Raw genomic sequence first — 15657 nt, 5'->3', positions numbered from 1 at the left:
AGTCCAATAAATTTTGTAAAGAAATCAGAAAATAAGACATCACCTCTCATCTCCCTACGCCCATAAATCAGTTTCAGGAAAACCCATCACAAAATTCTTCAGGTGCTGGTCCCCAATATAAACTTTTTCATATACAATTAGTTTCACTAAAACTCTATCCTTGGAAACAATACCAAAAATTTTCACAGTAGGTACTAGTCAGAGCATTTTCTATAGATCCTCATCAAACGCACGAGCTATAAAAAAAAGTGTTCCTTCACAATCAATTTATTTTTCAATTTGTTGCTGGGATGTGAGCGATACTTGTGAGGCTGCATTTATTGCCCACCTCAAGTATTCTAGAAAGGAACATGACATTTATCGAAATGATTTTTGGACACAACCCAAGTGCTAGCTATTTAGATGGTATTTTGCAATTTCATAGGTGCTAATTATAAATTCTGTATATTTTACTTGAACACAAATGTAAATTAAATTGCGTTTATAATCTATGTTTGAGGAACACAACAATATTTCTGCACCAGAGTTAAAGTATAAATCCATGACACAAATACATTTCCATTTTCCATACAATTCTAATTTACTATATTTATCTATATAAATTTGGAAAATGTTAAATAAATTTGAACAAACTGATCCAATCCACAAAAGATCAGCTTTAATATATTTTAGTTAGTTTGGGTAGAATACAGCTTTTTTTTTTAAAGATACATAACAGGCAATTAATTAAATTTGAGCACAGAAAACATTATGTACTTGTGGCTGAAAACATACCATTGAAATAACTAGTTTTTGAAATTGGCTCTATTCATTTAAACACCTTGGCATGTTATTAAAAAGGAAGGAGGAGGTTCTTGAAACAAAGACAGACTGAGGCACATAGAAGCTCTAGTCAGATTAAATTTTATTCTTTTTTGAAAGGCCATCAGTGGTGCCTATGGCTTCATCATGTTCCTTCTCCCTTTTTGCAGGCTCAAAACATCACTCTTCTTGTCATACCTTACAGTGATTTCACGCTGTGGTGATTATAGTAAATTCGTTCAGGATTTATCAAGTATTTCATTACCACACATGGGAGGAAAGAAATAAAAATGAAAGTCATTCTCATTTGCGGGATCATTCAATATCAAGCTGCAACTGTTCAAGTACAAAAAAGCAATCTGTGTGCATTTTGCCATGAATATAGCCCATCTTCACTTCTTTTGTAACTGATGTTATGATGGAGGATATTCTTCCTAAAATATTCCATTATATATTACTTCATATTGATTTGAGTGGTACCTGAATATCCACGCTGAAAATAAATGCTTTTTGCTCAAATGCAAATTGTAATAATTTGAGAGTTATTTTCAACTCTATTTTATGGCATATAGTCATAGAGAGAATCATATACAGCACAGGAGGCCACCATTCGGCCCATCAAGTCCATGCCGGCTCTACACAGAGCTATGCAGTCTTTTCCACTCCCCGGCTCAATCCCCATAGCCGTGCAAGACTATTTCTCTCAGGTGGCCATTCAGCTTCCTCTTGAAGTAATTGATTGTTTCTGCTTCCCTCAACCGTGTGATCATTACCACCCGCTGCATAAAAAAAGTGCTTCCTCACATTCCCCCCGCATCTTTTGTCCAAAACTTTCAATCTGTGTCCCCTAGTCCTTGTACCATGAGTTCAAGGGAACAGTTTTTCCTTGTCTAACTTATCTAAGCGCATCATAATCTTGTACACTTCTATTAAATCTCCCCTCAATCTCTTCTGTTTTGAGAACAAACATAGCTTTTCCAACCTAACTTTGTAACTACACTCCTCAATCCCTGGAACTATTCTGGTAAATCTCCTCTGCACCCACTCAAGGGCCCTCACATCCTTTCTGAAGTGTGGTGACCAGAACCGGATGCAATACTCCAGTTGGGGCCAAACCGGAGCTTTATAAAGGCTCAGCAGAACTTCACTGCTTTTGTAGTCAATGCCTCTATTTATAAAGCCCAAACTTTGTTAACCACTCTCTCAATATGTCCTGCCACCTTCAAAGATCTATGCACATATACCCCTAGGTCACTCTGTTTCCGCACACTCATTAGAATTGTGCCATTAAGTATAAAATGCATCACCTCACACTTGTCAGAATTAAAACTGACACCTCTCTGCCTATTCTGCTAGCCTATCTGGGTCAAAATCCTGGAACTCCCTTCCTAACAGCGCTGGTGTACCTACCCCACATGGACTGCAGCAGTTCAAGAAGGCAGCTCACCGCCACCTTCTCAAGGACAATTAGGGAAGGGCAATAAATGCTGGCCTGGCCAGCGATACCCACATCCCACAAATGAATAAAAAAATTCTATGTCCTGTTGCAGGTGGGTCACATCATCCTCATTGTTTGCTGCAACTCCAAGTTTGGTGCCACTGGCAAATGTTGAGATTCTACTCTGTATTCCACGATCTAAGTCATTTATATATAACAAAAAAGTAGTAGTTCCAGTTCCTTAGGGAACACCATAGACTACCATCCCTCAGTCTGAAAAGCAACCATTTACTAAAACTTGGTTTTCTACCCTCAAGCCAATTTTTAATCCAATTAGACACAGACCTTCATTCCATAAGCCTCAATTTTGTTAACCAGCCTTTTATGTGGTACCTTATCAAATGCTTTTTTAAAAGCTATATAAACAACATACACTGCATTCCCTTCATCAAGCTTCTCTGCTACTTCATCAAAAATTCTATTAGAATAGTCAAGCATGATGTGCTTTTTATAACTCCAAGCTAGCTGTCCTTAACTAACTCAAACTTTACCCAAGTGCTCCCCCACAGACACTTGGTCCACCTCATTTCTCAGCACCAGAACCAGCAATGCCTCTTTTCTATAATAAAAGCAAAATACTGCAGATGCTGGAAATCCAAAATAAAAACAAGAAATACTCAGCATGTCAGACAGCATCTGTGGAGCGAGAAGCAGAGTGAACGTTTCAGGTCAGTGACCCTTCTTCAGAACTCAGTTCAGGGTCACTGACCTGAAACGTTAACTCTGCTTCTCTCTCCACAGATGCTGCCAGACCTGCTGAGTATTTCCAGCATTTCTTGTTTTTATGCCTCTTTTCTAGTTGGGTGAGAACATACTGATCAAGGAGGTTCTCCTGAACACAATCCAGAAATTCCTCCTCCTTCTTACCCTGGACTATAAAATTATCCCAATTAATATTTGGGTAATTAAAATCCCCCAATATCACCACTTTGTACTTCTTGCACATCTGTGATTTCCTCCTCTATCGCTTGCTCATTATTTGGAGGCCTACAGAATACCCCTAGTAGCGTGATCATACACCTTTTGCTTCTCAACTCTAATCAAATGGATTCTGCCCTTGTCCCTTCAAGGACATCCTTCCTTTCCAGCCCTGCAATGTCTTCCCTAATCAGGACTGCCACCCCATCTCCCTTTTTTCCTTCTCTATTTTTTCTGAACATTTTATTATCCTCATATATTAAGCACCCAGTCATCGCCAATTTTAAGCCATGTTTCTGTTATTGCTACTAAATCATATTCCTATACTGCTATTTGTGGCTGTAGCTCATCAACCTTAGTCTTCACACGTTGCGTGTTTACACACATGTATTGTAATCCTGTCATCGCATTCCTCATAGCCCTTTTCAGTCCACTCCCATCTAATACGGAACTACTCCCTTCTCTAGTACGAACACTCTCGCTCTTACTCCACCTAATACTTTTCTATTTTCTACTCAAGTATTGTTTGTCTCTTCCAATTCTCTGTGCACCTTGGTGTTCCTCTCTCGTATTATCTCCTGGTTCCCAAACTCCTGCCAAGTTAGTTTAAACCCTCCCCAATATCACTAGCAAATCACCCGCAAGGAAATTTGTCCTAGCTCTGTTCAGGTGCAACTTCTCCAGAACTGGCCCCAGTGTCCCAGGAATCTAAAGCCCTCCCTCCTGCATCATCTGTCCAGCCATGTGTTCATTTGCACAATCCTCCTAATTCTACACTCATTTGCGCGTGGCATTGGGTGTAATCCGGAGGCTACTACTTTTGAGGCCGGGCTTGCTAATTTCTTACCCAGCCCTCTAAATTCTTTCTGCAGGACCACATCCCTCCTCTTACCTGTTCACCCTCTCCCTCAGGATGCTCTGATATTTAATATTATACATTTTTATTAATAATCTTCACACAGTAAAGGTGCATTCGAAAATGCATATAGTATTCAGTAATCAAAGGTTTCAAACAAATATACCAAATGCCATGTTCATCAGTGCAAGAAGATGCCGTTAAAAAAAACCAAAATTAACAAAGGAAAATGTTGAGTAAAATGCGGCTTTGGGATTTTCTTTTTAAATGCAACCGCTTTATCTAAACAGCAACTTCAAGACAACATCTGGTATAATAATACACTCAAATTTAGTAAGATTAGCTATCTATAGGATATTAATTCTTAGAAGAATGCACCTTCCACACAATGAAGAGTGACTCAATTTATGCAGGATTAAAATCACACAAGGGAAACCTTCCTTTAAGATGTTTGTATAACACTGGGAGCATGGCTGTGTGTAGTATGAAAGGGCTAGTTTCACAACAGTCGTGCCAGTTCATTTTTGCCTGAAGTCATGCGCGGGAGAAAAAAAAGTCTATTAAATGCCCTCCATACAAGATCTGAGAGATAGCAGGGTAGTAGTGCAGTATATGAAGAATGTTTACTTTGCAAAACTAAGATGATTCTACAAGCTAATTGCCCTTAATTCTGCATTCTCCACATCGTTGGAGACAGACTCAAGCAGTACTTCAAGATGGAAGAGGTGGTCTCAGAAGGAAGTCTTAATAACCACTTCCATTTCTATAGTTTTTAATGTAGTAAAATGTCTCAACATGCTTCATACAAGTGAGCGTAACACCAAGCATTGGAGAAAAGTAGTGGAAGCAATTGAAGAGATGGTCAAGGATGCAATTTTGAAGGAGGCTTTTAAAAGTGGGCAATAAGTAGTAAGGGTTTAAGAGTCTTCCAGAATATAGACAAAGACAGTTGATGGGTCTGCAACTAAAAGCAGAGTAGACAAACAAAGGAGGACAGAATTGGAAGAATGGAGGTTACGGACTGACATAGGGCTGGAGGAGGTTTCGGAGAAAGAGTGGGACAAGTTACTGGAGGGACATATAAATGAGGATTTTGAATTCGATGCATTGGGGATGGAGAGACAGAGAAGGCCAGTGAGGGCAGGGAGACCAGCAATGCTTGTAATGTAGAGATTGAATCGAGAAAAGCGTGTGTGGAGGTGAAAATAAGCATTTTGGAGATAGAAGGGACATGTGTTAATGCTCAGTCCAGGGTCAAAAGAACTCTTAATGTTGCACACCATCAGGTTCAACCAACATAAGCAGCCAAGAAGGGAAACAGATTCAGGAGCTACAGAATAGTGTTTTGGGAAGAAATCGATGTTTCTTAGAAAACATTCGGGTTTATCCACAGCAGTCATATTGGAACAGAGAATGGTGGCTATGGGGCAAGGACATTACTATACGTTTGGAAACCAATTCCATACCAACAATTGTTATCACCAAGAGACAGCACGTAGATAAGAAATAAAGGGGCCAACGGCATAATCTTTGGGCTTTCCAGGGTCACAATATAAAGTAGGAAGATAAATTTTTGTCAGAGACATGCTGCTGCTTTGAGACAGTTAAGGGTATGACCAAGCAAAGTGTCATGCCACACTGTTGCACCACAGGGGGGAGATGGTGCCACATTGTTGTATCATGAGGACAAGATGTTGGAGGAGGATGGAATGGTCAATTTTGTCAAATGGTGAGAAGGTGGTCAAAATAAATAGCACACCACAGTACAGTCACAAAGGATATCATTGGAGACTTTGACCAAGACTAGCTCAGTGGGTTAGAAACCAGACTGAAGAGATTTAAACACGGAATAACGAGAAAGGTGGACGTGGATCTTGATGACAATGGTACGCTTGAAAATCTTAGGAAAAAAGAGAGCTTAAAGATGGGGCAGTAGCTGAGGGGGCTTTGTAAGGAGCAGGATGATGCCAGTTTTATAAGCAGATAAAAGGGAGCCACTGATTATGTCAGTAAGCCAAAGAAAAAGTTATTATGCGGCCAGGAGTCAAGTGGAGGGCATAGGAGGCAAGTCTCAAAACAATACTGAGATGCTGGAAATCTGAAATAACAGAAAGTGCTGGAAATACTCAGCAGGTCTGGCAGCATCTATGGAGAGGGAAACAGAGTTAATATTTCAGGTCTGTGATCTTTCATCAGAACTCATGAAAGGTCAAAGACCTTAAATGTTAACTGTGTTTCTCTCTCCACAGATGTTGCCAGATCTGCTGAGTCTCAAAACAAGCCTGAGTGGGGAGAAAAAAAAAGGGAGAGAAGCAGCATAGTAACCTTAGACCAGGGCCAGGTAAGAGGAGAGTTGCAACTATCTTAAATAAGTGGAAAGGATAGCTGGCTGAGGTGCATCGGGGCTGTCTGACACACTATATCAGTTCTGCACCCTTAAGGTTCAAATTTACCTGCTAACTTCAAAAACTCTTAAAAGGAGGTTGCCTTTATGTGATTTTCATTCAGAGAGAATCTGGTCATCTGCCACCCCACTTTAGCAATGTGTGGAAGATGCTGAATGAAGACGAAAACATATCAACTGCTTTAACAACAAAAATTATGACAATACTGCTCAACAGTTCCCAAAACTTTGCTTTACTTGAGAATTCAATGTGTTCCAATCTTATCCTGGCTAATTCCCAGCCTGTGAAGCTTCATGTCAGGAGCACAAAAGCATAAAACCTATTCGTGCATCTTTTGATTAATTAGCATCTCAGTTACTCATTTCGTGATATGAAATGGACCTCTTTCGGAATCTCAGATCAGCAAACCATATGCAAATGCTCTGTAATATTAGGTGTGTTCTGCTGCTGGGCTAAATTTGCACCATTAGTGAGAGAAGAGTGTACACTCATGGCAAACATATTAGTCAATGTAACCATATAACTAAGAGCATGTAATAATGTGAAATATTACTCCAATTTTTCAAAATAAAAAAACATGCAAGAAAACAGCATTTTATTAAGGATAAGCATATTGTGTAAAAGAAAAAATAGGCACATATGATTACCATTTTAGAATAACAATGAGTCGTACCTACCTTTTCCAGCTGACTGTGGACGTGCTGGACAATCAGGTCAAGGGCAACAAAGTTTTCTCCACCTGACAAAATAGAGATGCAAATGTGAAAATTTTAAAAACATATCAGTCCAGATTTTGCAGTCAGCAGTGAAGTGACTGTGCTCGCTGCTGGCCTTGAAGAAACATAGCCACAAAGAAAAGCAAGCTCTGTGCTGTGGGTTTCACCTTTTCCAAAATTAATTTCATTTGGTGCCAACCAATGGAGACTCTGGCATCTAGCATGTTTGGTTCTGTCTTCACAAAGGAGGACACAAATTACCTCCCAGAAATGTTGGGGAACACAGGGTCTAGTGAGAAGGAGGAACTGTATGAAATCAGTATTAGGGAAATGGTGTTAGGGAAATTGATGGGATTGAAGGCCAATAAATCCCCAGGGCCTGATAATCTACATCCCAGAGTGCTTAATGAAGTGGCCCTAGAAATAGTAGATGTATTGCTGGTCATTTTTCAAATTCCTATAGACTCTGGAACAGTTCCAACAGATTGGAGGGTAGCTAATATAACCTCACTATTTAAAAAAAAGAGGCAGAGAGAAAACAGGGAATTATAGACCGGTTAGCCTGACATCAGTAGTGGGGAAAATGCTAGAGTCCATTATAAAAGATGTAATAGCAGAGCACTTGGAAAACAGTGACAGGATCGGACAAAGTCAACATGGATTTACGAAAGGCAAATCATGTTTGACAAATCTACTGGAATTTTTTGAGGATGTAACTAGTAGAATAGATAAGGGAGAACCAGTGGATGTGGTGTATTTGGACTTTCAGAAGGCTTTTGATAAGGTCCTACCGTGCAAAATTAAAGCACATAGGATTGGGGGTAAGGTACTGACATGGATAGAGAACTGGTTGGCAGACAGGTAACAAAGAGTAGGAATAAATGGGTCTTTTTCCGAGTGGCAGGCAGTGACTAGTGGGGTACCGCAGGGATCAGTGCTAGGACCCCAGCTATTCACAATATATATTGATATAGATGAGGGAATTAAATGTAATAAATCCAAGTTTGTAGACGACACAAAGCTGGGTGGGAGTGTGAGCTGCGAGGAGAATGCAGAGAAGCTCCAGTGTGATTTGGACAGGTTGAGTGAGTGGGCAAATACATGGCAGATGCAGTAAAATGTGGATAAATGTGAGGTTATCCACTTTGGTGGCACAAACAGAAAGGCAAATTTTCTGAAAGGCTATAGATTGGGAAAGGGGGAGGTGCAGCGAGACCTGGGTGTCCTGGTGCACCAGTCACTGAAAGTAAGCATGCAGGTGCAGCAGTCAGTTAAGATGGCAAATGGTATGTAGGCCTTCATAGCGTGAGGATTAGAGTACAGGAGCAAAGAAGTCTTGCTGCAATTATACAAGGCCTTGATGAGACCACATCTGGAGTATTGTGTGCAGTTTTGGTCTCCTTATCAGAGGAAGGATGTTCTTGCTATGGAGGGAGTGCAGCGAAGGCTCACCAGACTGATTCCTGGGATGGCAGGACTGACGTATGAAGAGAGATTGGATCGATTAGGTTTGTATTCGCTAGAGTTTAGAAGAATGAGAGGGGATCTCATAGAAACCTACAAATTTCTAACAGGACTGGACAGACGAGATGCAGGAAGGATGTTCCCGATGGCACAGGAATCCAGGACCAGGGGTCACAGTCTAAGGATAAACCATTCAGAACTGAGATGAGGAGGGATTTCTTCACTCAGAGTGGTGAACCTGTGGAATTCTCTTCCACAGAAAGCAGTTGAGGCTAAATCATTAAATATATTCAAGAGTTATAGTTCTTAGAGCTAAAGGGATCAAGGGATACGGGGAGAAAATGGGAACAGGGTACTGAGTTTGGATGATCAGCCATGAACGTATTGAATGGCGGAGCAGGTTCGAAGGGCTGAATGGCCTACTCCTGCTCCTTTTTTTCTATGTTTCTACATCATCTGTCTGCAAGGCCACGATCTGTGCTTGCTCTGTGTATGCTTTACCTCAAATCAATTAAGCTTATCATTACACCACTAGTGTATTGAAGGTATAGAAGGAAGGTCAATAGTGAAATACTTTTTGTAATTCTTTCACAGGATGTGGTGTCTCTGGCAAGGCCAGGATTTGTTGTCCATCCCTAAATGCCCAAGGTGGTGGTGAGCTGCCTTCTTGAACCGCTGCAGTCCATTTGGTGAAGGGTACATCCACAGTGCTGTTAGGAAGGGTGTTCCAGGATTTTGATCCAGGGACAGAAGGAACGGCGATAAATTTCCAAGTCAGAATGGTGTGTGACTTGGAGGGGAACGTGCAGGTGGTGGGGTTCCCATGTTTCTGTTGTCCTTGTTCTTGTGGGTGGAAGAGGTCACGGGTTTGGAAGGCGCTGTTGAAGGAGGCGTGGTGAGTTGCTGCAGTGTACCTTGTAGATGGTACACACTGCTGCCACTGTGTGTCGGTGGTGGATGGGGTGCCGATCAAGTGGCTGTCCTGGCTGGCGTCGAGCTTCCTGAGTGTTGTTGGAGCCGCACTCATCCAGGCAAGTGGAGTACTCCATCATACTCCTAAATTGTGCCTTGTGATTCAGGGGTGCCAACCTTTTTGCGTGGGGGGGGGGGCCACATTACAATTTTTGTCCTCCATAGGGGGCCGGTGAGACAATTTCAGAAAGATAAAGGCATTAAAAATTTATCTTACTATTAATCACACAACAAATTTGGATTTTTGTGAAGCTTTAAATGAGAAGATAAAATGTATTGACTTACTTTCTCATCACCATATTGAACACTGATTTAGTGACATACCTGGCATTGTTTTTGTTTGCATAAGTAGTCAATCTCTGCCCGCAAACTTGATGCAACGACGTGGAGTATCCCGGATAGCTGTCCATCTGTCAGGCCAGATCTTGATATCGCTCTCCCCGCGCTGTGTATGTGTGTCTCTCTCCCCCACCTCCCCCTCCACAATCGCCCTCTCTCCCCCTCTTCCTCCATGTCTCGCTCACCCTCGCTTTGTGCTCCCTGCTACCTGCTCTGCACTCCCCCCAGCAGCCGTTCGCAGAATCAGATACTTACCATGCCTGTTTTATTTAAGCTGGGGCAAGTGGAGGCGGGATCCCACCCAGTGTGCAGGATACAGGACATTTACTGAACCACACGAAAGCAGCAGGGATAGCGGATCCCAGGACAGCTGATCCCTCTGCACCTGCGCCACATTCCACCAATCAGTGCGAACCTCATTCAGGCAGCCCGTCAGTCACCGAGAGTGACCATTATCATACAGGGGTCCCCCACCTGTCAGACATAGGTCCCGCCCACCCACTCCGCCTGACGTACAGGGAAGCTGTCAATCAGAGCTGAGCCACAGGCAGACTGGCGGGCCGGATGAAAACCTTCGGTGGACCAGATTCTGGCCCACAGGCCATTGTTGGACAACCCGGTTATAGATGGTGGACAGGCTTGGAGGAGTCAGGAGGTGGTTTACTCAGCCTCTGACCTGCTCTTGTAGCCACAGTATTTATGTGGCTGCCCCAGTTCAGTTTCTGGTCAATGGTAACCCCCGGATGTTGATAGTGGGGCATTCAGCGACGGTAATACCGTTGAATGTCAAGGGGAGATGGTTAGATTCTCTCTTATTGGAGTTTGTCATTGCCTGGCACTTGTTTGGCGTGAATGTTGTCCAGAGCAAGCCTGAATGTTGTCCAGGTCTTGCTGCATATGGATAGTGACTGCTTCAGTATCTGAGGAGTTGCGAATGGTACTGAAAATCGTACAATCAGCAAACATCCCATTTCTGACCTTATGGTGGAAAGAAGGTCATTGATGAAGCAGCTGAACATGGTTGGTCCTCGGGCACTACCCTGAGGAACTCCTGCAGCAATGTCCTGGGGCTGAGATGAGTGGCCTCCAACAACCACAACCATCTTCCTTTATGCTAGGTATGACTCCAACCTGAAGAGTTTTCCCCTCGATTACCATTGACTCTAATTTGGCTAGGGCTCCTTGATGCCACACTCAGTCAAATGTTACCTTGATATCCAGGGCAGTCACTCTCACCTCGAGTTCAGCTCTTTTGTCCATGTTTGGACGAAGGCTGTGATGAGATTATGTCCTTCATTTCTAAGAGAATTCTCCAAAATTTTTGGGCCTTGCCTCATTTCTAGTGTCAATGAGCACTTGATGAAGAAATAGAATTTAGAGGTGAGGTCAAAGGATAAATACCTACTAATTAAAAGACTTTTGATTTCTGTTGTACTCTCTATTGGGCAAATTAGAAATGCTTAAAACTCAAAGGGATTCTTTTTTTAATTTTTGGTCCACTAGTTTAGTGAATAAAGTCAAATTCCATTTTTATACCATAGAATTCTGGGATTTTTTTGCTAGTGCTTTGGGGTTCACATTCCACCAAAATAGAAGTTACTATGACAGGGTAGATCAGTGGCATCTCCAACAATCATAAGCAGGCAAGTCATCAAAGAGAAACTAACAAGAGGTTTCCATGAAGATGCGGCATTGTCCCTGCAGTCGAAGGTGGTCCATTTGCAAGTTGTCATATTTTAATTTTATGACCCAGAGTTCAAAAGTACCATGGCTAAGATTCTGTTCTGTTCTCTACTCCCTTCCCCTGAGCCTCACTCATAACTTACATATGTACAGTGCTCTATCTTTACAACATAAGCCTTTACACAAAAGAAACCAGGCATATTTTTCCAATTCTTGCATTTTTCAGATCAGCCACTGAAATGACTAAAGCCCAGATAACTGTACAGGCGATTCTTACCTCGAGGAACTACAATGTCTGAGAGCTGTACAGTTGGCTCGATGTACTGCTCAAAGGCAGGCTTGACAAACTTGTTGTACTGTTTGATGACACCAACAATGTCACGACCCCTTTCGGATATATCTCTTTTTAAGCGTCGGACAAGTCTTATGTCAGAGTCAGTGTCCACAAAAACTTTCATATCCAAAAGCTAAAGAAAGACAAAAGTTAAAATATATATTTCAAAAGAAATTCCATCATTTTGAACAAGTGAAAAAAAGTCTACCATGTTTTATTTTACATTACCCCTACATTGTTTCTACTGACGTAATGAAATCCAGCAATACCAAGATATTTTGCTTGTGTAGTAGATGTTTATATTGGTTGCAAAGGAAAGTCTATGCTGTAACTATATAGCACAAAACGAATCATAGAACCATAGAATAATACAGGAGGATACCATTTGGCCTAAAATAATATTTCTGATGCACCATTACCATTGATTATTATACACTACAAGGGATGTATGTGGGTTTTGAATTATTCATGAAAATGTAGTAAGTTTGCACAATCACTGCTGTCTTGATCTTCCTCTTCCATAAAAAAAAAATCTCATAACAATTTCAGCAAAGATCATTGGATAGCAGCAACCAGGAACTTCTGCCATATCTTTTTCTTTCCCTACCCAGGAACAGAGATGGCAGCTTTACATGTTAAATTTCAACTTCTACATGGCACACTGTTAATTCTTGCAATCCCATTATGTAAGTATTGGACAATTTTGTACCATTTTTGAATTGCCTTCGTTTTAATACCTGTAAGGAAAATTAAGAATATAACCTCCGTCTCTGCATATTGAGATATAAATAACACGTTATTCTCCAACTGTTCTCCTAATTTTCTTTTTCCTGGTCAACAAAATCTGCTTGTGGTCTTCCCCAACTACTTCCTATTTTGTGTTTTTTTAAAAATCATTTTGCACTGTACAAGTAACATATTTCCGTATGGTTTTCTATTCATATTTGTGAGTCTATAAACAAGATCGCTTCACGCTCAGATACTAAGCTCTTATTCCCCAACTAGGTTATTTTTTTTTTAAATGCAATAATCCAACATCACTTTAGCATGCACAATGTGCACACAGTCTTCTATGTCATGTGCTTCAGGAGCAATAATATCTAATATGTTATAGTCTGGGCCACTATGGGTTTTGGAAGACAGGAATGAAAAAAGTCACTACAATTTCAATGCAGGAAGAAATATTATTCCAACAAATGAAACAAAATCAAGCATTTATGGATTTATGGGATAATGCTAAGCTTGCTGTATACATTCCCCTCTTGTTATCTGTGTCACAATATTTGATTCGTCATTTCATTTAATACAAGTAGCTAAGGCTGAGCTGACTGTCACTCAAATATCTGAGGTAAAGTGATATAACTACCGAATAATTCTGTGGATACACTAAAGTAAATATCAAAATCAAATGTGAATCTCCCTTGAAAAAGCCTTATATTTATCATTTCTACTTATACATTTGAAATTAAAACAATCCTTATGATGTTTCTTGTAATTACAGTATTATACATTTGCAGAGAAACTTTTCCTCTAATTGGCCTCAATGAGTCAGCAGTTAAGTTGCTTTCACAACACTAAACATTTTCATATATGTTCACTAACTCAATATTATACAATTTATTTCAGATTTCCAGCATCCGCAGTATTTTGCTTTTATTTCAATATTATACAATCCTGCCAACAAAAGCAATAATAAAAAACTTCTACTGCAAGCAAGTTAGTCTTGAGAAAAGTGGCTGCCTGCATTCACTTCCATCCTCGTGAATTTATGGAATCTGTAAAAAAAAATCTGGCATCAATGGACACCCAAGTATTAGTGGCATGCCCAGCTATAATGATGGTTATGTAAGGCTCTGAACACGCAGAGACCTTCACTGCAGTGCTTGCAAGAAATCAATTTAAAAATAGATTACCAAAAAGGGAACCATCTAATCCATGCATTGCATTATTAATACTTCAATCCACGCTAACATTCATGATCAGGCTTGTGAGACAGTCTACACTTTGGATATCTCCCCACAAATCACTCAGTCTATGGTCCCCACACTTGCCACTTTGGGGATCTCCTTGCATGAATATCAGTTCCAACTAAGATCTAAACTTAAGTCACAGGACATGCCAACAATGAGATTACTGCTTTAAAAATAAACTTCACTTAAACCCTTTCAAAAGGCTAACAAAATCAGCTCAAAATTATTTTTAACTACTGCTGGATAAAGTGTTTAAAAGTTGGTATTCAAGCATTTTCCTTGACCTTCCTACAATATCCCTAACACACACCATTGCTGTATTCACTCCAGTCTCCATTGCTTCACTCAAACAGCAGCATGAAAGCATAAGCTTTCTTTCCCAGGCATAATATTCATACTACTGCATTAACTATATTGCAGTCAGCTTCCACTTATCATTGCAGCTATAACTTAATTGCACCAAAATGGAGATCTATTGGTGGAGCCAGAGGCATGGCTGACGTACGAAATATATATTCTGTATCAATGCTTACCAAGGAAGAGCACTTTGCCAAAGCTATGGTAAACGAGGAGGCTGCCAGGATAGTGGATGAGATTAAAAATAAAGAGGTACTAGAAAGACAGGGAGCATTTAAAATGGATAAGTCACCCGATCTAGGTAACTGAGGGAACTAAGGGTAGAAAGTGCAGAGGTGTTGGCGTCTACCTTAATATCTTCCTTAGATACAGGGGTGATGCCCAAGGACTGGAGGACTGAAAATGTTACATCCTTGTTCAAAAAAAAAGAGAAGGATAAATCTGGCAATTACAGGCAGGTCAGTTTAATGTCAGTGGTGAGCAAGTTTTTAGAAACAATAACCCAGCAGAAAATTAAGAGGCACCTGGACAAGCATGGACTAATAAAGGAGAGACAGCATGGATTTGTTAAGGGCAATCATATTTGACTGATAAAAAGTTTTTGATCTGAAACATTAACTCTTATTTCTCTCTCTCCACAGATGCTGTCTGACCTGCTGAGTATTTACAGCATTTTCTGTTCTTATTTCATATTTCTAGCATCTGCAGTATTTTACTTTGGTGTTTGATTAACTTGACTGAGTTTTTTGATGATGTAACAGAGAAGGTGGATGAGGGCAGTGCAGTTGACGTTGTGTATATAGACTTTCATAAGGCAACTGATAAAGTACCACATAATAGTCCTGTTTGCAAAATTGCAACTTCTGGGATGAGAGGGGCAGATGCAGCATGGATACAAAATTGTCTGAGGGATAGAAAACAGAGTTGTGGTGAAAGGTTGCTTTTTGGACTCAGGAGAGGTATACAGTAGAGTTCCCCAAGTTTCAGTACCTGGACTACTGCTGTTTTGGACATATTGCTGTTTTTGACATACATTAATAATTTGGACTTGGGGGTACAGGGTACAATTTCAAAATATGCAGATGACACAAACTTGAAAGTGTAGTAAATAGTGAGAACGATGGTCGTAGACTTCAAGAGGATATCTCCAGACTTGTGGAATGGGCAAACACATGGTTGATGAAATTCAACACAGAAAAATGTGGTGGTGCATTTTGGTAGGAAGAATGAGAGAAAATACATGCTAAATGGTACAAGTTTAAAGGGCAGGGGTGGGGAGGGCAAGAAGAGACACCCTGGGGGTGCTTGCGCACAAATATCTGAATGTGACAGGACAGGTTAATA

At 40.7% G+C, this 15657-nt stretch overlaps 1 protein-coding gene across 4 annotated transcripts in view; it reads right to left on the bottom strand.

The window, feature by feature from the left end:
* si:ch211-243j20.2 (uridine-cytidine kinase-like 1) overlaps positions 1-15657 on the bottom strand; it is a 129277-nt gene that overhangs the window by 36634 nt on the left and 76986 nt on the right. For 3 of the 4 annotated variants that reach the window (XM_068024084.1, XM_068024087.1, XM_068024086.1), the window contains 2 exons: positions 11930-12119; positions 7156-7217 (listed from right to left, as the gene is read on the bottom strand). In XM_068024084.1, the coding sequence (XP_067880185.1) occupies positions 7156-7217; positions 11930-12119 (252 nt within the window). Of the gene's footprint in view, positions 1-999; positions 1017-7155; positions 7218-11929; positions 12120-15657 lie in introns of all 4 variants that reach the window. The other variant, XM_068024085.1, reaches the window with a different exon arrangement.

The sequence above is a fragment of the Heterodontus francisci genome, chromosome 3 (genome assembly GCF_036365525.1).
Source record: "Heterodontus francisci isolate sHetFra1 chromosome 3, sHetFra1.hap1, whole genome shotgun sequence".
In the NCBI taxonomy this organism is placed as follows: domain Eukaryota; kingdom Metazoa; phylum Chordata; class Chondrichthyes; order Heterodontiformes; family Heterodontidae; genus Heterodontus; species Heterodontus francisci.
The sequence above is the reverse complement of the archived record's forward strand: the minus strand, read 5'-3'. Positions and strand labels throughout refer to the sequence as shown.